This window comes from Podarcis muralis, chromosome 13 (genome assembly GCF_964188315.1).
Source record: "Podarcis muralis chromosome 13, rPodMur119.hap1.1, whole genome shotgun sequence".
Taxonomy (NCBI): Eukaryota; Metazoa; Chordata; class Lepidosauria; order Squamata; family Lacertidae; genus Podarcis; species Podarcis muralis.
In genome coordinates this window covers 48,958,510-48,982,823 of record NC_135667.1, presented here as the reverse complement: position 1 = coordinate 48,982,823, position 24,314 = coordinate 48,958,510, and the positions used below count along the sequence as shown (strand labels likewise).

Here is a 24,314-nt window from a genome sequence, read left to right as displayed (position 1 = left end):
TGCAAAAGGCCAATGGTTGATGGATTGCTCTTTCGGGGAACATACCACTATGCCGAATTCCATGTGGATGTGTAGGGAATAATCTGATAACAAGTGTTTGTGGGGGAGAGGAAATACTTTGATTCCGCAATGTGCAAAAAGGGTGACATGTCTGAGAAGGGAACCTAAGGGCTGTTCCATTCATATGAGTGGAGTGACGGGTGGGGTGGGGAGAGTTCTTGGATGTGAAATGGGCGTGTGCATTTCCTCATTGTGGTATCATGCCGCTATAAACTGATCTGGGCAGCAGAGTTAAAACACGAACAGTCCAGACCGGCCTGGCTGCAGTCACATGGCAAAGGCATACCTTGCAGTGTGTAGTACTGACAGGAAGTCCAATATTGGAAGCTACCACAACTGTGAACGCCGAAGCCAACTCAATAGTGAATCCACTGCAGGAAGCATAAAAAAAACACTTCACAGTCACTCTTTCTTAAAAAAAAGTGTAATCAATCAGTCTGGGCTGACTCCATGCAACATGCCAACGTCTTACCAGCATCGTCTCCAACCGGTTCCCTCCGACTGATCTTTGGTCATTGAGTTATATTAAGTGAGAGAACAAAGAGCTGCTGAATAACAAAAACTGGACACACACATCCACATTAAATTAGCTGAGCAGCTCGCTGCTACTGACAACCTATACTACATTCCAATAAATCATGCTCAATTAGTAAACAGGTTAGCAGCAGAGGTCTAGTATGCATTAAAAGCAAATAAAAAAATCACAGGTTTCGTTTCTTTTTTTAATCATTCAGAAGCACATGGAAAACTACTTCAATTTTTGCCATTTCCTAATTTATGCCTCTCTATGCTATTCAGACATTGGTAGGCTATTCTGTCCAACTAGACCTCAACAATGCAAACAGTGCCATTAGTTTAAAGAGAAAGCTACGTACATCACTATTCCAATCAAAACCAGAAATCATTAGGCACACATATGCTACGGCATAGCTAGCATGAGATGCCAGGGCAATTAGATGCAGGAGATGGGCACGTACCTTGACGGCGTGATGGGCGTGAGGTCTTTCCCCATTGTTTGGATCACTCTTCTCCCCCAGACCCAGAGGCCCACACAGATGCCAACGCCCCCGTAAAGGAGCAGCCATACGGGGGTAGGAGCTTCTTGCAGTACGCCACCCTTGTCATAAATAAGCCAGAGGGCAACCAAGGGGCCAATAGCATTGCTGGAAAACATTGCAGTGAAAATATGTTATCAAATCCTAAATGCTTCACTCAATACCCTCCTAGTCACACTTAACAAAGACAGAAGAACTTTACAAAAACAGCCATTCATTTATTACAATTTACATCCTTCCTTGGGACGCGGGTGGCGCTGTGGGTTAAACCACAGAGCCTAGGACTTGCCGATCAGAAGGTTGGTGGTTTGAATCCCCGCAACGGGGTGAGCTCCCGTTGTTCGGTCCCTGCTCCTGCCAACCTAGCAGTTCGAAAGCACGTCAAAGTGCAAGTAGATAAATAGGTACCGCTCCAGCGGGAAGGTAAACGGCGTTTCTGTGCACTGCTCTGGTTCACCAGAAGCGGCTCAGTCATGCTGGCCACATGACCCAGAAGCTGTACGCCGGCTCCCTAGGGCAATAAAGCGAGATGAGTGCCGCAACCCCAGAGTTGAGCACAACTGGACCTAATGGTCAGGGGTCCCTTTATCTTTTTACACCCTTCCTTGCTGCATATTGCGCCCATGATGTTGAGACACGCTATCTTCCTCTACAAGGAAATACCAGAGTAGCGTTTTCACAGACATGAAGCTACTACACAACAGAAAACAGGAGTTTTAACTTTTTCTTATGTCACAGAGATGAGGGCTAATGGGCCGATCCATTGTGAACACAGCTAGTTTCCCAACTGGTTTCTGGACGCAATTCCAAGTGCTGTTTTTAAAAAGTGCTTCTGCTCTGGTTACTATCTTCTCTCTCAATATACACACACCAAGATCCTCAGAAGAGACCATGCTTCATATTCCCTCTTTATCCGTTTTCTCAGTTCCTGCTGCTTGCAGAGTTCAAAGGTACTCAGCTACAATCTGGTGTTTCATTGGCATCTAAAAATTTTAAAGGATACTGTTCCTTGTCAGTTTGTGAGTCACTCTGAAAAATCACAGGACAGGTGGGCTCAATATTTTTTAGTGAGCAAAATATAGGAATCAGAAGATACCCCGATGCACTTTTATGAAATGCTTCCTTTGCCGTCCCTACATTCACAACATACAGCAGGTTGTGACCACTTTTCTACCTATTTTTTGCTGGCATGTATGCATCGCTAGGGACGCGGGTGGCGCTGTGGGTAAAAGCCTCAGCGCCTAGGGCTTGCCAATCGAAAGGTCGGCGGTTCGAATCCCCGCGGCAGGGTGCGCTCCCGTCGCTCGGTCCCAGCGCCTGCCAACCTAGCAGTTCAAAAGCACCTCAAAGTGCAAGTAGATAAATAGGGACCGCTTACTAGCGGGAAGGTAAACGGCGTTCCGTGTGCTGCGCTGGCTCGCCAGATGCAGCTTTGTCACGCTGGCCACGTGACCCGGAAGTGTCTGCGGACAGCGCTGGCCCCCGGCCTCTTGAGTGAGATGGGCGCACAACCCCAGAGTCTGTCAAGACTGGCCCGTACGGGCAGGGGTAACCTTTACCTTTTTATGCATCGCTAGCTTAAGCATTGTGAATCTGATACTGGGTTCCATAAGCAGAAATAAGGATGCCCCTGGTTAGTCAATCATGGTTACAATGGGGTAGGTTGAAGGACATTGCATTGAAAGAGGAGGGGAGGGGAAAGTTCATGATCCCCTAGCTCCCTCCCTGAACATTTATAAACCCTAATAGCTCTGTGAGTTCTGAAGAAAGTGTACTAGTACTGTCACTTCATGATACCATGTGCTTTAGGGGAAATAGATTCCTAGCTACAATTTATTTTCAGTAATTTTTAACCTTCATTTTGGAAGGGGTAGAGGGGTGAAAATAACCAGGGATGATCTCTCATTCTCTCTCTCTCTCTCTCTCTCTCTCTCTCTCTCTCTCTCTCTCTCTTTCCACAAACCTAATAGCATATATTCTTTACACATTTTTCACCTTTATTCTTGGAGGATCTCTACAGCAGGGGTAAGCACTGCGGTCCCCTCCATATATTGTTGGAATACAACTCCCATGAGCTCAAGTATGATTGACAGCAGTTGTAGTCCAGTAATATTCAAAGGTCATCATGTTGGTTACCACTGCGCCACAGATTATCTTTTTAAGCATTCACTTAAAGACATGAGTACAGTCATGGGAAAATGAAGGTACACCCTCTTTGAATTCTGTAGTTTTACAGATCAGAACATACTAATAACCATTTGTTCCTTAGCAGGTCTTAAAACTGGGTAAATACAACCTCAGATGAACAACAACACATGTGTGTTGTCATATGTTGTTGTTCATCTGAGCTTGTATTTACCCAATTTTAAGACCGGCTAAGGAACAGATGGTTGTTATTATGTCCTGATATGTAAAACCACAGAATTCAAAGAGGGTGTACTTTCTTTTTCCCGTGACTGTATGCTTACATCTCAAAATGTAATGCAGTAAGCAAATGAGACACATATTTGGAAATACGGATATGATACAGGAACACTCAAGAAAGTCAAGACTAGCTTCAGATTCCTATTGTGACTTGGTCACAAAACCTAGTTTCCTGCTAAACGAAACATGGGGAAACCACTATAATAATGAAATGTCTGACCAGCTTAGTGGTATAAAACCATGCTCCTGAAGGTATGCAATGGCAGCTCACTTTCTTGCCTAAATGTTTTTGAGCCTGGGAGCCAAAACTGGACATTTCAGAAGCACACCGATTTGATCTAGTTCTCTCTCCCCAGGGCGGAGCTGAGCACATTTTTATTCTTTACCAAACAGAGATGGAAGTTCTATGTGACACGCACTTCTGAAGCACAAGCTCACAGCAAGAACACTGCAAGCCAAATATAGAATGAATAGGCCAATCATCCATGGCCCTGTGCAATATTCTATGGCACTGATTTTGCTATCTGTTACCTAACAGTAGGAAACCAGAGAAAGCAAGAATTGGTTACCAGAAGAAATACATAAAACACCCAGTACTAACAATCCAGGTTTAATGAATTAACAAGCCAAAGCTTTCTCAGGACATTGGCAATGGAGAATGGCATGCACAGAATGCACTACCCAAGACCCTGACAGCTAGATACAATGACTAGCATTGGCTAGATTTAGTCTAAGCACCTTGACAAAATACACAGCTGGAACAAGGGCAGTGGCACTGTCTGACATGGTGCATAACAAGAAGGCAAAGTCTAGAAGTTAACATTTTCTGAAAAATGGGAGCCCCAGCTTTCAGATGATATAAATCTTGCAACTTTGTGCCTGACACATTCCCTAGGAGTTAAAGGCAGTCATCAACTTACCAAAAAAGAAAAACACTAACTGCCAACCAGAATGAAATCCTTAAACTCAAGTGACTCTTATAGCTCAGTAGGAAACAGGTTTATACTGCAATGGCGTAGAAAAAGGTTGTCAAGCAACTTTGTTTGCAGAGTCATAGAAATGTGGTGTTTCAAGAACAACCAAACCCCAATTGCAGTTGAGCTATCAGGGCCAAGGAGGTGGAGAAGCAGTTTAATTTAAATTCCAGTGTTGTACAACCCGACACTTACAATTTACCAGTGCCACCCAGCAAGCCAAAAAACCTTTACCTAGAATGAATGCTTCCCCCTCTATGTTAAAAATACCCCAGGTTTTGACGAGCCGATATGTTTGGCACCAGTCACTGGCCATAGTAAATAGCTTCTGGGATTATGTGCCTTCCCTACTCTTCTTCCACCAGGTACAAAGTTGGCTTGGCCCAAACTAATGGCCATTTTAAATTTAAATGTCTGCTTTTGTTAATTAAAAAAAATCTCTTTAATTTTAGCTTTCTGAACTGCTCCCTTTTCCTCTTCCCTTGTATTTCTAGGCTCTTAAGTGGTAAGATTTAATAAAACAGAGATCCACCTCATTCAGGAGTGCCTCCTTGTTTGTCAAAGGGTTAAAATCCAGGCTCCAGGTCTGAAGGTGGAGCGAGAGGAGCTCTAGATGGATTTGGGGCTGCTTACGATAAAGATAGCAGCTCACAATAGCAGCCCTTCCCCTTGGGCTGCCTCTGTAGGGTGCCATGACAAAAGTCAAGAAAAACTATTCCCTCTCTGAACTGCGAGCCTTTTAGATTTATATTTGCACAAACATTGTTTGCTAGGAATGATCCAATTACCAGGCTTGAATTGAAACAGAACACTTATTTCCATTGTTTTCCAACAGCTTGGCTTTTGACCCTACCATCTTTCTGCTAAATTAATCCTTTAAATACTCCACAATGGCGTTATTGTATATTGTAGGGACCTGAGGGGGGTGCAGTACATCTCTATACGCTTTGTGCAAGCAGACAAACCCCACCTCCCCCCGGGAGACATTTCTGTTGATGGATGCCTAGCTCTACCCAGTGCAAGAAGGAGAGAACAGATGCAGGTCACACAACAGGGTCCAACTGCAACATCACAATTTTTCAATTAGGAGTGAATGGCAGGCTTTCAGCTTCATGGAAGAAAGTAAAAGAAACTTGGGGACACGGTTTTAGCTCCACGAGACCCTCACCATGCCGTGGTTACATAAGATAAGAAGGGGGAAGAAATCCAAGAATATAAAGACAGGTGGCTAGCTATACGCTCTGTAAGACCAAGAAAACCAAGTGAAAGAAGACACATGTACTCTCAAGTTAGCCTGTGGAGCCTACTTTACAAAACAGAGAGCGTGCCCTTTGCTGCTGTGTATAGCAAGGGAGGGTCAGGAACAGCAGGCAGTCTTTCAAGCTACTTGCCCACAATGGCTATGGTTCTGCCTCCACAGTTGGAAACAGCAAGAAGAAGTTTGGATTTGATATCCCGCTTTATCACTACCCTAAGGAGTCTCAAAGCGGCTAACATTCTCCTTTCCCTTCCTCCCCCACAACAAACACTCTGTGAGGTGAGTGGGGCTGAGAGACTTCAGAGAAGTGTGACTGGCCCAAGGTCACCGCGCAGCTGCATGTGGAGGAGCGGGGAAGCGAACCCGGTTCACCAGGTTACGAGTCCACCGCTCTTAACCACTACACCACACTGGCAATGCTTCCAATGCCGGAAACCACAGGAGGGGAGATTGCTCTTGTGCTCGAATCCTGCTTGCTGGTTTGCCACCAGCAACTGTTCAGCCACTATAAGCACAGGATGCTGGACTAGATGGGTCATTGGCCTGATCCAGGAGGCTCTTGCTATGTCCTTATGACCAAGTTACTTGGTGCAGAACCCCCAATAAGCACCCACAAAATACAATCTGAAAGCTACTGTTCTATTTCCAAAGGACAGAGCAAATGCTGGAGGAGCCAGTGCCCAATGAATGAAACACACAACCAAAGGAACGCCAGCACCCAGGCAGGGCAGTCATCAGCCTTGATGGCTGTGGAAATAAGAGGCTTGAGTTATTTGGGGGAATTCATCAGGTCAGGCTGCCTCCACCACAGGTATCAACTTGCCACCTGATTCATAAAGTAAATAAGCCTTCCAGTTGGCAGCTGTGCTCCTAGCTGCGTGGTGCTCAATGAAGAGTCTATTCCGGCATTTTAAATGTCGTGGGTCGTATGAAGAAAGAAACCTAAACAGCACAAGTGAATGCAATCGCAGACGCAGAACACACCACGCAAAATCAATCATTCTCAAAACGTTGGCGGTGTTACAACAGAGTACCCACTGGGTGTTCAAATTAATGCTCAGTGGGAAACTATTAAAAAGGTGCTGTGGAAATCTGATCGCTTCTGGCTCACCGTTGACGTTATGTAAGGGTAAGGTGCTAAGGATGAGGAATGTCTCAAACTGGGACCTCCAACCATAGCTCTTCAGTGCCTTACCTCCTGCACCTCCTGCCAGCCAGGCAGTCCCAATTTTGTGGTTCAAGGCTGCTCTCTTGGCTGCAGTACTTATCTGAGTTTTGTCAGCTGACCCCACAGCCTTAACAAAAACCCACAACTTTCCAGAAGAATCAGCTGCAAATTGTCACTGTCCTGTCCTTTTCCCATGCTACCCTGCCTGCCTGATCTAGTATGTGACCTCCAACCTATCCAGGTCTCCTGTTGCTAAACCAGACCCAGTCCAAAACAAGATGCCTCCCCCCTGAAAATAAAATCATGTACAGAAGTCAACCAGGCATGCAGTTGGATCCAATTTAACACTGGCAATGGAACTGGGTCTTCCACAACACCCAAGGGCAGCAGGTTAGCTGAGGAAGCGCTGGGCAGGCCACAGGGCACACATAGCTCTACCCTCAAACATCTCACCACTGTTCCCTTACTGCTCCACCTGGTGCCTGCTCCCACCCACCCATGAAAAATGCTGTAATGCTGCAGCGCTAGTGCCTACATGCGTCACGTGAACAAAGCAACACATAAGCATTACGTACTGGAGTGTGTGGCCTGGGCTGAAAGCCTCTGCCTGCTTGCTTGGCCAGGGGTCTCTCTTGACAGGATGGTCTGCAATGTTTCAAGTAAAGCACACAGGTCTATATAACGGTACACACTGACCACATTTGGAATACAGCATGTACAAGCTCTGGTTGTTGTTGTTTGTTTAGTCGTTTAGTCGTGTCCGACTCTTCGTGACCCCCTGGACCAGAGCACGCCAGGCACTCCTGTCCTCCACTACCTCCCGCAGTTTGGTCAAACTCATGCTGGTAACCTCGAAAACACTATCCAACCATCTCGTCCTCTGTCGCCCCCTTCTCCTTGTGCCCTCCATCTTTCCCAACATCAGTGTCTTCTCCAGGGAGTCTTCTCTTCTCATGAGGTGGCCAAAGTACTGGAGCCTCAGCTTCACGATCTTTCCTTCCAGTGAGCACTCGGGGCTGATTTCCTTAAGAATGGAGAGGTTTGATCTTCTTGCAGTCCATGGGACTCTCAAGAGTCTCCTCCAGCACCATAATTCAAAAGCATCAATTCTTCGGCGATCAGCCTTCTTTATGGTCCAGCTCTCACTTCCATGCATCACAAGCTCTGGTTATCTCATGTCAAAAAGGATATTATAGAGCGGGAAACCGAACAGGAAAGCAAAGCCAATGTGACTCAGGGATCTTCCCTACAAGACTTAGGAGCTGGAAAACCTTTTGAGCCCATCAGTCGCATTCCCTTCCGGGCAACCTATGGAGTTGCCTCCGTAGAGTAGACTGGTTTCTACAAAGTCATGCAATCCTGCCTGCTCTCCATTTCGGCAAGCAAGGGTCATTATCGGAGTTTGAAGGCATAAATTCCAGCCAGGAACAGGCACTCATGGAAGGTGGGGAGGAAGGCTGGGGAGGGTGTGGTATGGTCTGAGCTCCAAATGCCAGGCAGAAAGGCCTGGAGGGCCACACACCCCTGGCATGTGGCTTTTTCTTTTAGGAAGAAGAGACAACTTGGAGTAGGGAAGGGACTTGATAGAGGCTTCTAAAACTGTGCATGGCACAGACACACACAAGTGAAGTTTGGGGAAATATTGGGTTTCTATTGGCTGCCTGAAACAGCCAACAGAATCCAGACACAAATTGTCACTCAAACAGGATGCTTATTCAGGCGTGGCAAGGCCGATGTGAAGCAAGCTCAACCAGCAGGTAGCTGGAAGGTGGCACACCAAATACGAAAAGTGCACAAGCATTTACACGCTTACAAGCAAAGGGAAGCAAAGAGGTAGTAATGTCCATATATGGCAATACTTCCACCTACCAGTTTCTACCGGTTTAATCACGAGGCATAGCAACTCTCTTATCTTTTCCTCCTTCCTTTGCCCTAAACAGTTATGGCAATAGCTCTTGCATACGTGCCATTCCGTCTTTCTGCCATGGTTGTCTTGCAAACATAACCTTCACATTCCAGCCCCCACCTGCTCAGCCCTTCTCACACACATTTCAATTTTCATTCTGTAATTTCAATAATTTCTCTGATGGAAGAACACTGTTTTTTGTCTTCCACCACATTAAGAGCTCAGAATCAGCCAAAGAACCTGTTTTGCCATGCTTTCAGCGCAGACAAAAGAAGCTGCTGGTTCACCCTGTGCTCCATTAACTCAGAAAGGACATTTTTATCTCTTTGTGTTTTTAGCAGAAAAAGCAGGGGAAATTAAGATATCACTGGGACAATCCTTGAGGGAAGTTAACAGGCTGAGCTGCAGCCACTGGAGCAAACAGCACTGTGATATATGCAAATCCAGCCTGAAGAGGGCTTGGCTTGCAACAGGCACAATTCCAGTTGAAAATAAAGCCACAATTCATCACACTAGAACACAATTCAGGTCCATAAAACTGTGGAGCAGATTATAAATAGCAAAGAAAGAGGAAGCCAGCAACCAGCCCACATCAAGGAGCATGCAGGAGGAATGCTCAGCACTCCCCATCCCCACCCGCCAATCTGACAATGACCCGTGGAGAACTGCCATTCCAATGGCACCTTCAGCCAAACTACACAGCTTACGGGCACAACTGGAATGAGAATGATAACACCAAAGGTGGAAGAAGAAAAATATTTCCAGTGTTCAAATGAGGCCAGAATTATTAACCTCCTGTTGCAGAGGCCAGACTGTGGCTGAGAGAGAGTAGACTACAGTGGTGCCCCGCAAGACGAATGCCTCGCAAGACGGAAAACCCGCTAGATGAAAGGGTATTCCGTTTTGGAGGTGCTTCGCAAAACGAATTTCCTATGGGCTTGCTTCGCAAGACGAAAATGGCTTCCGAGTTCCTGCAGGGTTTTTTTCCTTCCCCCGCCCTTTTCCCCCAAGCCGCTTAACAGCTGATCCGCTAAGCCGCTAAGCCGCTTAACAGCTGATCGCTAAGCCGCTTATCAGCTGATCCGCTAAGCCGCTTATCAGCTGATCCGCTAAGCCGCTAATCAACTGATCCGCTAAGCCGCTTATCAGCTGATCCGCTAAGCCGCTAAGCCGCTTAACAGCTGATCGCTAAGCCGCTTATCAGCTGATCCGCTAAGCCGCTTATCAGCTGATCCGCTAAGCCGCTAATCAACTGATCCGCTAAGCCGCTTATCAGCTGATCCGCTAAGCCCGCTAAGCTGCTAATAGCGCTAATCCGCTAAGGCGCTAATGGGCTTGCTTCGCAAGACGAAAAAACCGCAAGACGAAGAGAATCGCGGAACGGATTCTTTTCGTCTTGCGAGGCACCACTGTACTCAATGAGTGCGTGTCGGCTCAAATTTGAACCTGTGACTTTTTGGCTCCTATTCCTAGCCACTGTGCTACACCAGATGTTCCTCCTCTCTGTGAACCTTCAGAGCAGGGATTGTCAACCTGGTCCTTACCACCCACTAGTGGGCATTTCAGGATTCTAGGTGGACGGTAGGGGGTTCTCCGGCACAAGCTGAATCCTCCTTCCATCGAGCACTGGTGGACGGTAAAGAAATTTTACCATCAAGCAAGATGCATTAGTGGGCGGTAGGTATAAAAAGGTTGACTACCCCTGCTTTAGAGGCAGGCCTTATTTGTGCACAATATCCCTAAATCAAAAAATAGCTTCAAGCACTCACTGATATCAACAAGTGCTTTACTACAATATTAAATCTCTACTCATTTCAGAATTGGTTCTATTTTCAAGCTTAATAGATAATTAAATGCTCTTGGGCATACAGTTGTTGCATTAATACATAATACATACAAATGTATATAAATGCTCCACAGCATTATGCAAAAGTATATCGCACAGAAGTACAGCTCCTGCTTCTTCTTCACATCTTTTATTTTTATATTGTAATTGGACCAAGTTGACATTTTTGTGCCCTGCTATAGAGCTATTCATGTGGTTCTCTTTTGTGATGGCAGTTTTTAGCCAAAGCTCATCCATTGCATCGACAGTAGCGTCTTCACTTTTACATAATACCTGACATATTTTATTCTTGTTTATATCCCATTGTGTTGAATATGTTTTAATAATGCAATGCCTTTGAGCACTGCATTAAGTGCTGCATTACTTTTCCATTAAATGTTGAACTATACGAAACAGTGTATTTGAATTTATTTATCAGCTGCTGCACAGTGGTACCTCGGGTTAAGAACTTAATTCGTTCTGGAGGTCCGTTCTTAACCTGAAACTGTTCTTAACCTGAGATAGCACTTTAGCTAATGGGGCCTCTTGCTGCCGCCGCGCCATTTCTGTTCTCATCCTGAAGCAAAGTTCTTAACCCGAGGTACTATTTCTGGGTTAGCGGAGTCTGTAACCTGAAGCGTCTGTAACCCGAGGTACCACTGTATTAAAAATAGGCAATGAAATGTCAGCCGTACAACTGGCCTTTGCTTTTGGCTGCTATTTTCACGTTAAATAATTAACAGGGCACCTGACCATAAAACACTAAACTTCATTGCCATGCCAAATAACTTGGGAGTGTTCCTTTGCAAAGAAAGAGTAAACACTGTATAATTAACCCAGGAAGTGCCTACCCTCCAGTTAAGAACTTGGTTACAGTTCATGCTCACAGGGATTTGAATCCCACAGCTGATTTCCCATCCGTGGCCTCATTGTTTATCTGGACTCACTCAATGAGTGAGTGCCAAAACAGAGCAAGTTTCTATGCTCCTATCTGCTACTGGCATGGATCCAGGCAGGACAACCTCTCCGATGGCCCCAACTTCCACAGTGGGACTTTGGACATCATCTCTTAGCTTAATAAGTTAAGAGATGGGTAAGTTTCTTGGCCACGTGCACAGAGAGCCCTTTAAGCTCTTCCTTTCGGCAGGTGAGTGACCACAAAGTCTTCAATGAACTACAGCATTGTTGAGGAACCTTGTTCAGCTGGAGGCCACATTCCCTTCTGCAGGCAGGGCCAGAGACAAAAGTGAGTATAGCAGCACCTGTACATGTTACCTTTGTACAGTGAGCTAGTTTCTACACATGCTCACACACCCCTTTCTATGCAATGTCACAGCTGACGGACACATTCCAACCAGGCAAGAGGGGGTGGGATTCTGGGCTGAGTCTTGAGTGCCAAACAGAGAGGCTTGGAGGGCAGCATACAGACCCAAGTCTAAGGTTTTGAAACCTTGAACTATAGCTTGCCATTTCGCCCATACTAGGAAACCATGCTTTGAAGTTGTGGTTCAATGCCCTGGCTTGCTCCAAAGTTGTTAAGCAGTTCAGACGCCATACTCAATTGAAGGTTTCCTGGTTTATTTGCTTGCTGAAAGTGGAGCGACGTGGCTGTCTGTGAAGCCAAGAAGGCTCATTCATATCTCAACTTATTAATCTGATATATGATCAAGCACAGGAAGTTCTAAAAGCTGTAAGACTCTGCGGTGAGCCAGAAGTGGCAAACGGGTGCGTATAAAAATCAATGGGATATGATTACAGATACCCAAAACTGGCCCAATAAAGGCAAGCCTATTGTACAAGCTACGCTTTATTAAAAACAGAATGGATTTGTGGGGAGTGAAAGAAGCAACCTCTTGGATTACAGCAGGCTATTTGTTTACAGTAGCTGCTTTTTGTTTCTATGCACCATACAACTAAGCCTGCCTAGGAGGTTATTTTCCAAATCACTGAACTGACATGTGCCTTGCAACCTTCTCCTAATTTATGAACAAGAAACTGGCCAGCAACTTGGTAAAACTTGCTGAAAATGTACTGCATTTTTCCGTGTATAACACAACCCCTATTTTTTGGGACTCCAAATTAAGAAAATGGGGGGAGATTGCCCAGACTTGTTGAGCTCACCCGCCTGACCGCACCTGCCAATCGCACAGCTGACAGAAGACAACAATCATTTGCCCGATTGCCGCCAGCAGCCACAAATTGCCCGCCCAATTGCTGCAACAACAGCCAATCCCAAACAGCCCTTGGCACATACATCAATCACCCGCCCAATCACCGCTGTATATCTCCTACTTGCAGTTGCGAACAATCGCCCAACCCCCCCCCATGCACTACCTGTGTATATAAAAAAAGGTAAAGGTAAAGGACCTCTGACAGTTAAGTCCAGTCGCAGACAACTCTGGGGTTGCAGCGCTCATATCGCTTTACAGGCCGAGGGAGCCGGCATTTGTCCGCAGACAGTTTTTCCAGGTCATGTGGCCAGCATGACTGAGCCACTTCTGGCGCATCAGAACACTGAAACCAGAGCAGCACATATGGAAACGCCATTTACCTTCCCACTGGAGCGGTACCTATTTATCTACTTGCACTTTTTGGTGTGCTTTTTGGCAGGAGCTGGGACTGAGCAACGGGAGCTCACTCCCATCGCGGGGATCCGAACCACCGACCTTCTGATCAGCAAACCCAAGAGGCTCAGTGGTTTGGACCACAGCACCACCCGTGTCCCCTACCCATGTATAAGACAACCTCAAATTTTTAACAATATTTTTAAATTAATAAAAACCCTCGTCTTATACACAGAAAAATACAGTACTCAGCAAATAGAGCTGATAAATTCTAGCTAGACCTGTACACAAGCAATATGGCACCAAGAGGGAAGATGAAATCCAGTGCAAAGCCAACAAAAATAGGTCAGACTTGGAGCCCTCAATCTCAGACACAGTGGTGCCTCGCAAGACGAAAAGAATCCGTTCCGTGATTCTCTTCGTCTAGCGTTTTTTTCGTCTTGCCCTATTAGTGGCTAAGCGGATTAGCGCTATTAGCGGTTTAGCGGCTTAGCGGCTATTAAAGGATTAGCGGCTAAGCTGCTAAAAGGCTATTAGCGGCTTAGCGGCTTAGAAAAAGGGGGGGGAGCGGAAAAAAAACGCAAGACTAGCAAGACGTTTCGTCTTGCGAAGCAAGCCCATAGGGAAAATCGTCTTGCGAAGCAACTCAGAAATGGAAAACCCTTTCGTCTAGCAGGTTTTCCGTCTTGCGAGGCATTCGTCTTGCGGGGCACCACTGTACGTGGTTTCATTTCTGTATTTGTTCTTCACACAAATGGAAGTTTTACGCACAGTGTGAAGATACAGCCATGGATGCAGGAACTTTTTGAGCAATGCCTGCTTTTAAAGCAGATCAGCATCAGTAAGATTCTGCAGCAGATTTTACCTGGTTGGACTGCTGGAAGAAACAACAGAACTTTTAAACGATGACATCGTTCACATATGCAGGCTCTCCTCACTTACCTGACATCATTGCCTCCATGAGCAAACGATCCAAAGCAAGCCGTGAGGATCTGGAGAAAGTGAAAAAGCAGGTGGACCTGTGAGGAGTCCCTCTCATCTCTCTCATCCTCCACGGGGTCTACAGGGGGGTGGCTAGGATCTACTAATTCAGATGCCAGCTTCATCTCCACGCCACCTTCGTCCGCTTCAATTTCTGCTTCTGCCACGGCGTTGCAGTAGCTGGAGTAGCTGTCGTATCGAACCCTCTTTTTGGAATAGGAAACCGTGTCTGTAACTAGCTTTTCGCTATCTTCTGGGGTTGACGTATCAGCCGCCTTGAAGGACGAATGCACTGGCATGCCACAGATGGCAGCTGTGTAGCAAGTGTAACTATTGTTGCGCCGCAGCAGTTTGTAGTTGTTTTCTTGCGTAGGCCGGTTGTCGCTGCCTCTGTCCAGGTGTATTTTGTGCAGTAAGTCTTTGTACAATCCCGAGTCTTTGTGCACAGTGTGATACACATGAATATCGCTCTTCATGTGCCCGTCAAAATTAAAGGTGCCGTTGGAAATCGGAGATTTCACCGTAGTCTGTGTCATTGAAAATGCTCTTCCTAAAACAGCAAAGAAAAGTAATTTTTCCCCCAGAGGAAGCTAAAGACCTAAAGGCAACAGAACAGTGAAACTCCAAAGAAATATCACTGTTTTTTTTTTAGTCATTTGTATGAGCATTTATGGGACGCGGGTGGCGCTGTGGGTAAAAGCCTCAGCACCTAGGGCTTGCCGATCGAAAGGTCGGCGGTTCGAATCCCCGCGGCGGGGTGCGCTCCCGTTGCTCGGTCCCAGCGCCTGCCAACCTAGCAGTTCGAAAGCACCCCCGGGTGCAAGTAGATAAATAGGGACCGCTTACTGGCGGGAAGGTAAACGGCGTTTCCGTGTGCGGCTCTGGCTCGCCAGAGCAGCGATGTCACGCTGGCCACGTGACCCGGAAGTGTCTCCGGACAGCGCTGGCCCCTGGCCTCTTGAGTGAGATGGGCGCACAACCCTAGAGTCTGTCAAGACTGGCCCGTATGGGCAGGGGTACCTTTACCTTTACCTATGAGCATTTATGCTCCATCAGAGACTGAGACAGACTGAGGCTCTTTCCTCACCAATTGCCAACCCCTTCTCTTCTTGGACTGAAGCATCAGCCACCCACTCTGGGTTAAATGTTAGAAGAAAGAAAGCCTGTTGAAGGGGAGGGGGGTAGCCACCCACCTTTCCCCAACTAATTTATCCTCCCCAATTTCTCTTGTCTTTACCTTCAGATTATAAGTCTGCAGGCAGGAACCATGTTATTTTAAATTATCAATCTAGGTGCAATAATAACATAAATAAATGCATATGGAAAGTCATTGCAGCATAGCGGTTAGTGTGTTGGACTAGGACCTTGGGAGACCAGGGTTCAAATTCCCAGTCAGCTATGAAGCTCACTGGGTGACCTTGGGCCAATCACTACCTCTCAGCCTAACCTACCTCACAAGGCTGTTGTGATGATTAAATGAGGGACACACACCATATATACCACCTTGAGCTCATTAAAGGAAAGGGAGGGGAATAAATGCAATAAATATTTATTTATTTATCCCTGTTCAGCTACTGGAGTAAAATACTCTCGGTCTTTGAAAACAAAGACAAAGGCATAGACTTGTCTATTGGTGAAACATAGTTCAGTATCTCACAATATTAAGACGCCATTTAAAAATTCAGCCAAAATATTATGTCATTTCTGTTGTTCATTGCCAGTGTATCAGAAATTGATTTGACAGCAGCCTTAAATGTATCATCCACTAAAAGAAACTGTGGTAAATGAACAGGTAGCTATTTGAGAAGACATTACACAATTATACGGTGTAGCATACAACTGTGTGTTGTTCTTTAAAAAACTGTTATGCACAAGAAAAAGAGCATGAGCAATTATCCAAAAAAGCAAAAGAAAACCACATACTCTCTCTTTTTATTCACCCCGTACAACAAAAAAGTTGGGATGGGAAGGGGTTTTGCACAGAAGGGAATTGCCCACTAGATATCAGCAGGTAGCAACACAAAAACAGAAAATAATTTATGTGCTCTTGGTTTCTCACCATATGGCACACGTGGATGGCTTCCATTTGCGATATTATCTGATACACCAGCCTCTTCTGTTCCAGAGGCAGTAAGAGGAATAGTACTTTCATCATTTGCTTTGGCACCAGGAAGTTCTTTAAAGACAGGTGTATCCTCATCTTGTATTTTGTCAAGGCTTTCGTCAGATATCTTTGATAATGCCCCTTCTTTCTTTAACCGACCTAAGGAAAACACAGAGCTTTTATAAGGATGGGTTAATTATCCACCCAACAGAAATAACTAGTATCAGTTAAATAAATAAATGCACTGACTGCTTTGCTCTTGTCAAGAAACCCAGAAAGTTGCCCACATCTGTAAGATTAAACTCCCTCCAGAGACCAAGGAAATGAAACATTTGCTTCCACCTACACATCAATCTAATTTAGATCACTAAATCTTATAAATTTTTGTTCTATGCTTCCTTGAGCTCAAAGCAGCCTAGCTGTTAGATAAATAAAATACTCTGGCTGGGACGCGAAGTACTACACGATAAGTCTAAAGCTACCTTGGCTGAATGGGATTTCTGTTTCTCAAGTACAGTGGTGCCCCGCAAGACGAACACCTCGCAAGACGGAAAACCCGCTAGACGAAAGGGTTTTCCGTTTTGGAGGCGCTTCGCAAAACGAATTTCCCTATGGGCTTCCTTCGCAAGACGAAAGCCCATAGAGAAATCTCCGGGACAGCGGGGAAGCGCAGCGCGTCTTCCTCACTGTCCTCGGACCTCCTCCCGCCGCCAGGCTTCGGAAGGCTGCTCCGAAGCCTGGCGGGGGGGCGGAGACCTCCTCCCGTCGCCAGGCTTCGGAGCAGCCTTCCGAAGCCTGGCGGGGGGCGGAGAGGTTTTTTAAAAACCCCGGGACAGCGCTGTCCGGGGCGATTTTAAAATGCTGCCGGGCGGCAGCAGCATTTAAAGAAACCCGGGACAGCGGGTTTAAAATCGCCCCGGGCGGCGCGTTTCTCCGCTGTCCCAGAGGGCTTTTGAAGGCAGGCGGGGGGAGCAAAGACTTTCGCCCCTCGCCTGCCTTCAGAAGAGGTCCTGGACCTCTTCTGAAGGCAGGCGGGGGGCAAAAGGCTTTGCTCCCCCCTGCCTGCCTTCCCGGGAGAGCGGAGAAAGGCAGCGCGTTTCTCCGTTGTCCCCGACGGCTTTTGAAGGCAGGCGGGGGGAGCAAAGACTTTCGCCCCCCGCCCGCCTTCAGAAGAGATCCTGGACCTCTTCTGAAGGCGGGCGGAGGGCGAAAGTCTTTGCTCCCCCCCTGCCTGCCTTCCCGGGAGAGCGGAGAAACGCAGCTCTCCGCGGTCCCGGAGGGCTTTTGAAGGCAGGCGGGGGGGGGGGGGGGAATAGCAAAGACTTTCGCCCCCCGCCTGCCTTCAGAAGAGGGCGAAAGTCTTTGCTCCCCCCTGCCTGCCTGTCCCGGAGGGCTTTTGAAGGCAGGCAGGGGGGAGCAAAGACTTTCGCCCCCCGCCCGCCTTCAGAAGAGGTCCAGGACCTCTTCTGAAGGCTGGCGGGGGGCAAAAGTCTTTGTCCCCCCTGCCTGCCTTCCCAGGGGCTTTTAAATCGCCCCGGACAGCGGAGAAGTCCTCCGCTGTCCCGGGGCGATCTTAAAATGCTGCTCGCCAGAATTTTAAGATCGCCCCGGACAGCGAAGAAGCCCTCCGCTGTCCCGGGGTTTTTTAAAATGCTGGGGGTGGGAAGAAAAGCCCTTGTCCCCCCCCCCCCCGGCCAGCCTTCAGAAGAGGTCGGCGGACAGACTGTCCCCGGACCTGGTCTGAAGTCGGTTTCCATAGGAACGCATTTATTCATTTTCAATGCATTCCTATGGGAAACCGTGCTTCGCAAGACGAAAAACTCACAAGAAGAAAAAACTTGCGGAACGAATTAATTTCGTCTTGCGAGGCACCACTGTATCATTTTCCCCATTTGTCACACAGTAAGTAATTTTTGGAAACAAGTTAAGTTTCAAAGGTATTTAAGATACGAAATAGGAATCTCCGGGGGGGGGGGGGGGTGCTTGTTTTTTAAAAAAGTATGAAGTCACAGTGAGCTTTCATTCTTTGGATCATGGCCTGCATTTTTAAAACACAACAACTAAAAACCAAAATGTCATGATATGCAAGGCATAAAAAGGTCACCTGTCGCAGTTATATTTAAAGCATCACTATTATAGAAAACACACTGGAAAGGTATTCCCTCAGACACGGGATTTAACATTACACACATTTTGACCTCCCCCACCCCACCCCAAAGACATACTTGCTATTTTTCTTTTCATCCACGGACACACAAATATCCAGACTAAGATAGCGAATATTACTGATACACCAATTGATATTAGCGCTATTGCCCACATAGGAAGAACGATTCCTAGGACTGAAAAAAAGAAACAAAATTACATCCTTCCACATTGGTTTTCTAACATTTACCGTAACATTTTTTTTGCCCAGTGATGTGACTTCACACCATCAACGTGCTTTAGTATTGCCTCTTTCGAACCTATTTGTTTGGGTTGTGTGTCAGCCTTTGTGGAACAGACTCAAGTGCATCCATCAAAAATGACTGGAGTACTGCCCCCAAAGTGTCGGACCGCAGAGCATAAGAATTTGTCAGCACACTCACAAAATGTCAGGAACTCCTGAGGCTTCCCTGCTGCTCAAATTAGTGCATTACCATCACAAGTTCTGAACCTCATGTAGGGTTATCTACACCAGCATTTCCCAACCTTGGGCCTCCAGCTGTTTTTGGACTACGACTCCCATAATCCTCAGCTAGCAAGACTAGTGGTCAGGGATGATGGGAATTGTAGTTCGAAAACAGCTGGAGGCCCAAGGTTGGGAAACACTGATCTACACCAATAGCCTGCTTTTGGCATGGTGCTCATCTGTTCTCCAACCTTCACAAGGAACAGTGAAACAGAGAATCCATATTCCATCTAGGCATCATAACACCTGGATCATAAGGTAAGCATCTTTAAACAAGCAAAAGTTTTATCAAGTTATTTTTCCCCCAGTGGATCATGAGGTAGGAGCTGCCCTGATGAATCAAACCTTCATATTAATCTCTGATAAATTGTATGTTGAACGGTATAGAAATTCCTACAGAAAAAGAAATTAAATGATGTCTTGCGATTTCTATCCATTGGTCATTAGCTTTCAGCGAATTAATGGGAACATCATCTGTTGCCACAATTGTTGTCAGGGAGACCAGAAGTATGTTGCTATTGTCAGGTTCTGTGACTTCTGTAGGTACTATTCTGAATGCACTGAACCTCTTCAACTGTTCTATGGCTTTTAAAAACATCATCTGAATCATGCATCAGTCATGCAGGGAGATTAACAGACTATGAATACAGCTTTGTCGTCGTCATCTTCTAGGTTGAAGAGATGTTTCTTAATCCTGTGAGATGCATGATCACTCTGACCATGTCATGGGAAACTGAATTCCTTGCTTCTCCACTATGTGCAATGCCAATGATTCTGTTATGCGTGTTGCAGTTTTTATTTATCCATTCTGTTACACGTTCTGCATAAATTTCATTTAAAAAAATTGTTTCACCCCAAAATTTCAAGCAGTGACCTCCTGCCTCTGTATGCTCAAGTCCTTTCAAGTCAGCTAGGTGAACAAGGCCTTACTGAGCATAGTTCGCATTTTTGAGGATTGTAAAGCATGGGGTGATGTATGGAAGTGAGAGCTGGACCATAAAGAAGGCTGATCACTGAAGAATTGATGCTTTTGAATTATGGTGCTGGGGGAGACTCTTGAGAGTCCCATGGACTGCAAGAAGATCCAACCTCTCCATTCTGAAGGAAATCAGCCCTGAGTGTTCACTGGAAGGACAGATCCTGAAGCTGAGGCTCCAAGACTTTGGCCACCTCATGAGAAGAGAAGACTCCCTGGAAAAGACCCTGATGTTGGGAAAGATGGAGGGCACAAGGAGAAGGGGACGACAGAGGATGAGACGGCTGGAGAATGTTCTCAAAGCTACCAACATGAGTTTGACCAAACTGCGGGAGGCAGTGGAAGACAGGAGTGCCTGGCGTGCTCTGGTCCATGGGGTCATGAAGAGTCGGACACGACTAAATGACTAAACAACAACAAGCCATGGAAGCAAGGTGGCAAATGTATTCAAATCCAGTACCAAATTACCACCATCCCTTTCCATTCTTATTAAGTCCATCAAGATCTTTATTGCTCTCATGCAAGCTGCCCAGATCACAAGGGTTTGAGTTGCCACTGTGTTCAGCACTGAAGTTCACTATGGCATCTCTACATTTCTGTTCATTTGAAAAATGGGTATGAGGCTTTCCACCCCACTGTAAAGGTCATCTCATCTGGCTTGATCTCTACACCAAGGAAACATCTATTACACTTTGTGGCAGCTTTTTAAAAGAATTTCCACATAGAGCTCATGATGATTGCTCACCAGCTATGACTCCAACATGGGCCACTGAATTTGCCATACTGCTGCACATATAATTATCTGCCTTCCATCACAGCATGCATACTCTTAAATACCTACAGGCCCAATTCTGTACACAGGTCATGCAAGCCAGCACTGTCAATTGACAGGAGATATAATGTGGTTTTAATTGGTCAAAACAGCATGGGAGTCCAAAGCCACGGGCATAATTTCTGGTGCTTTTGTCATTGAAGCCCTCACAGTACTTCACCCATGATATACAAACCAGCAATTGTTAAGCACAGCTCCTTTCCTTGAATCTGATACATAATATGTCGATATTGGGTCAGTACTTTCATTTCACTGGGAATGGCAGCTGCCCATATCTTTTGTCACTCTACATACAACTGATCTGGTACAGCTGCCTATTTTTAACACCAATAAAATCAAAAAAATAAATGGCAAGGTGGTACTTGTGATACAAGTAAAAGCACAAGATTTTAAATCCAAGTCATTTCCTCTGTAACTCAGGACACATGCTCCTTGCTCAAAAGACTGGTAATATTATAAACACATGGGCAGAGCACTGTGCATCAGATTGGGACAATCTGCTATTGCTACTGAACTGCATCTGGTGTTAACCGTAAAAACTAAAGCAATAACAGCTTGTGCCAGTTTACAAGTTCAACTTAATACAGGACAGTGGTGTGTTGCCTGGTTCCACTGATCACAAAAAATAAAAAGTAAGGAGGATGCATTTTATTCAGTTACCCTTTATTAGCAAATGTGCCTATTTAGAACATGAAGTTTCAGCTTTTGACAGAAACAAAATCAGGGCAACTTTGGACGTTAAACTTTGGTTATGTGCCTAAGGTTTTTTAAGTGAGCATATCAAGTGCTACAAATATGTGTCTTGAAACATGCACATCATGCAAGCACACTTGTCAAGAGAGTGTGGATGGCTGTGAATCCATGTGGGTAAGTCCTATGTAGCAAACACATGGTGTGCAAAGTGGCCCACACAGATCTACAATGGCTCAGGTGAAAACACACTAGTTGGTCTTGCTTTTCCAGGAACTGCTGTCTGAACGTGTTCCTTCTTTTACGGAAAGCAAAACCAGCCTTGTAACATTTATCATCTCTTTTTGTCCTTTACCAATCATCCAGCATCCAGAATGATATTCAGGAGTCCCAAAATTCCCCTATGAATTCCCCTACATTTGGTAATTTCTGAAGCCTTTGTCCCTCTTCACGGAGTGTCTGACTACAGCCGGCATGTAACATAGTGGACATCACAAGTCAGATATTACTCACCAGGGGCACCCGTATACATTATAGAGAATACATTAATCGTTATTGTAGCAGCGTAGAAGACTGGAAGGGCTCGAAGACCATTGGGCACAGGGTCTTCCTGTATAAAGAATAAAAGGAGATAAAATATCACAGCTTTGGAGATACTGCATCAGATACAGTCAGTCAAAAAATTCAACTCACTCCAAATAAGGAGGCCCTGAATATCTGCTAGCAAAAATCCAGCCTTTATTACCCAAATGTGGCACAAAGCAAAAAAGAAAAACGTGGCTTCTGAATTCTGAAATCAGCCCCAAATTAAAAAAATGAGGACAGGCAACAGCGAACGGCTGGATGAGTTAAAACTGTAAGAGGCACCTTCAGCCGATTCTGTTGTCCCCAGTGTAAGAGGCAACAACGCCCAAAGAAATATTGTCACAGACACACAGAAACACAACTGTCACCCTGTTGCTGGACAGGGCCCCTATTTCCATGAGTAATAAATTGTGAAAATGGTTGCACTAGATCCTGGGGACGGAGTACAGACAGATTTCTAGGCAGACAGGATCTGACAGTCTGAGTTATATCCCATATGAGTCCGTTCTGTTCCCTAGTCTGTCATTCCCTCTCACTGGTTTGCCCATTCAGAGACGTACACAGTTTTAGGAGTGTAGAAAATTATCTTGTTAGGAGACAGAAAGATTAAAGCACTTTACCTCCCTAGGGAGAATTGGCAGGAAAGGGAAATTATCAGGAGGTCTATGAGCTTTACCCTTCCTAGCCTCATAAGCAAGGGAGTGTTTTGATTAGAGCAGGAGGCAGGCTGCCAAACTACATATTAGATCACGGCAAAACAGAAATCTATGTTCACTGTCCTTATGCAGTAATTGCTGGGAGGAGTGGAACCACAAAGAATAAATGCTTCTTCAGGGCTGGTCTCCAAGAACTTTCAGTATCCCTACGACTTGGATGATGGACTCAAGGGCATCCTGATCAAATTTGCAGATGACACCAAACTGGGAGGGGTGGCTAACACCCCAGAGGACAGGATCACACTTCAAAACGACCTTGACAGATTAGAGAACTGGGCCAAAACAAACAAGATGAACTTTAACAGGGAGAAATGTAAAGTATTGCACTTGGGCAAAAAAAATGAGGGGCACAAATACAAGATGGGTGACACCTGGCTTGAGAGCAGTACATGTGAAAAGGATCTAAGAGTCTTGGTTGACCACAAACTTGACATGAGCCAACAGTGTGACGCGGCAGCTAAAAAAGCCAATGCAATTCTGGGCTGCATCAATAGGAGTATAGCATCTAGATCAAGGGAAGTAATAGTGCCACTGTATTCTGCTCTGGTCAGACCTCACCTGGAGTACTGTGTCCAGTTCTGGGCACCACAGTTCAAGAAGGACACTGACAAACTGGAACGTGTCCAGAGGAGGGCAACCAAAATGGTCAAAGGCCTGGAAACGATGCCTTATGAGGAACGGCTAAGGAAGCTGGGCATGTTTAGCCTGGAGAAGAGGAGGTTAAGGGGTGATATGATAGCCATGTTCAAATATATAAAAGGATGTCATATAGAGGAGGGAGAAAGGTTGTTTTCTGCTGCTCCAGAGAAGCGGACACGGAGCAATTGATCCAAACTACAAGAAAGAAGATTCCACCTAAACATTAGGAAGAACTTCCTGACAGTAAGAGCTGTTCAACAGTGGAATTTGCTGCCAAGGAGTGTGGTGGAGTCTCCTTCTTTGGAGGTCTTTAAGCAGAGGTTTGACAACCATATGTCAGGAGTGCTCTGATGGTGTTTCCTGCTTGGCAGGGGGTTGGACTCGATGGCCCTTGTGGTCTATTCCAACTCTATGATTCTATGATCCCCTTGCTTTCCTTCAGGTTGATGGTAAGAACACAGGCTGCCAGGAAACCACCTCTCTTTTTAATGAATTTGTTTAACGGGAAGTTCAAGCAAGCAAGCAAAATAGCCCTAAGGGAAAGACCATAAGCTCATTGGCAGAGTTATCTGTTTGCATACAGAACGTCTCATGTTCAATACCTGGCATTTGCTGAGCTAGACGGACCCAATGGTCTGGCTCAGTATGGTAGTCCCCGGGGCTCCTAAAAGAGACATTTTTTTTATTCCAATTTGAAGTTGACTTGTTTCAATCCAGCCGCAGTTAAGATTAACCACAGATTCCAATGAAATGAACCATGGGAGTAAACGTTGTTTAGCTCCTCATGGGTAAGTACAGTCACTGGATACTGGATCTGTCCACCATATTAACTCTTCATTTAAAAATTAATTGTGCTAAAACTTTAAACATCGAGGGACTTTGAAAT

The 24,314-nt window shown here is 45.7% G+C and overlaps 1 protein-coding gene across 9 annotated transcripts in view; it reads right to left on the bottom strand.

The window, feature by feature from the left end:
* The window catches only part of SLC20A2 (solute carrier family 20 member 2), a 92,256-nt gene that overhangs the window by 8,131 nt on the left and 59,811 nt on the right, over nt 1–24,314 (bottom strand). For 5 of the 9 annotated variants that reach the window (XR_003703350.2, XM_028701773.2, XM_028701778.2 and 2 more), the window contains exons 5-10: nt 22,002–22,098; nt 18,545–18,661; nt 16,275–16,478; nt 14,177–14,765; nt 1,038–1,223; nt 347–431 (exon numbers count right to left, since the gene is read on the bottom strand). Coding sequence is in view for 8 of the 9 variants with exons in the window: in XM_028701773.2 (XP_028557606.2) it covers nt 347–431; nt 1,038–1,223; nt 14,177–14,765; nt 16,275–16,478; nt 18,545–18,661; nt 22,002–22,098 (1,278 nt within the window). In the remaining variant the exon portion in view is untranslated. The other 4 variants (XM_028701776.2, XM_028701777.2, XM_028701779.2 and 1 more) reach the window with 2 other exon arrangements.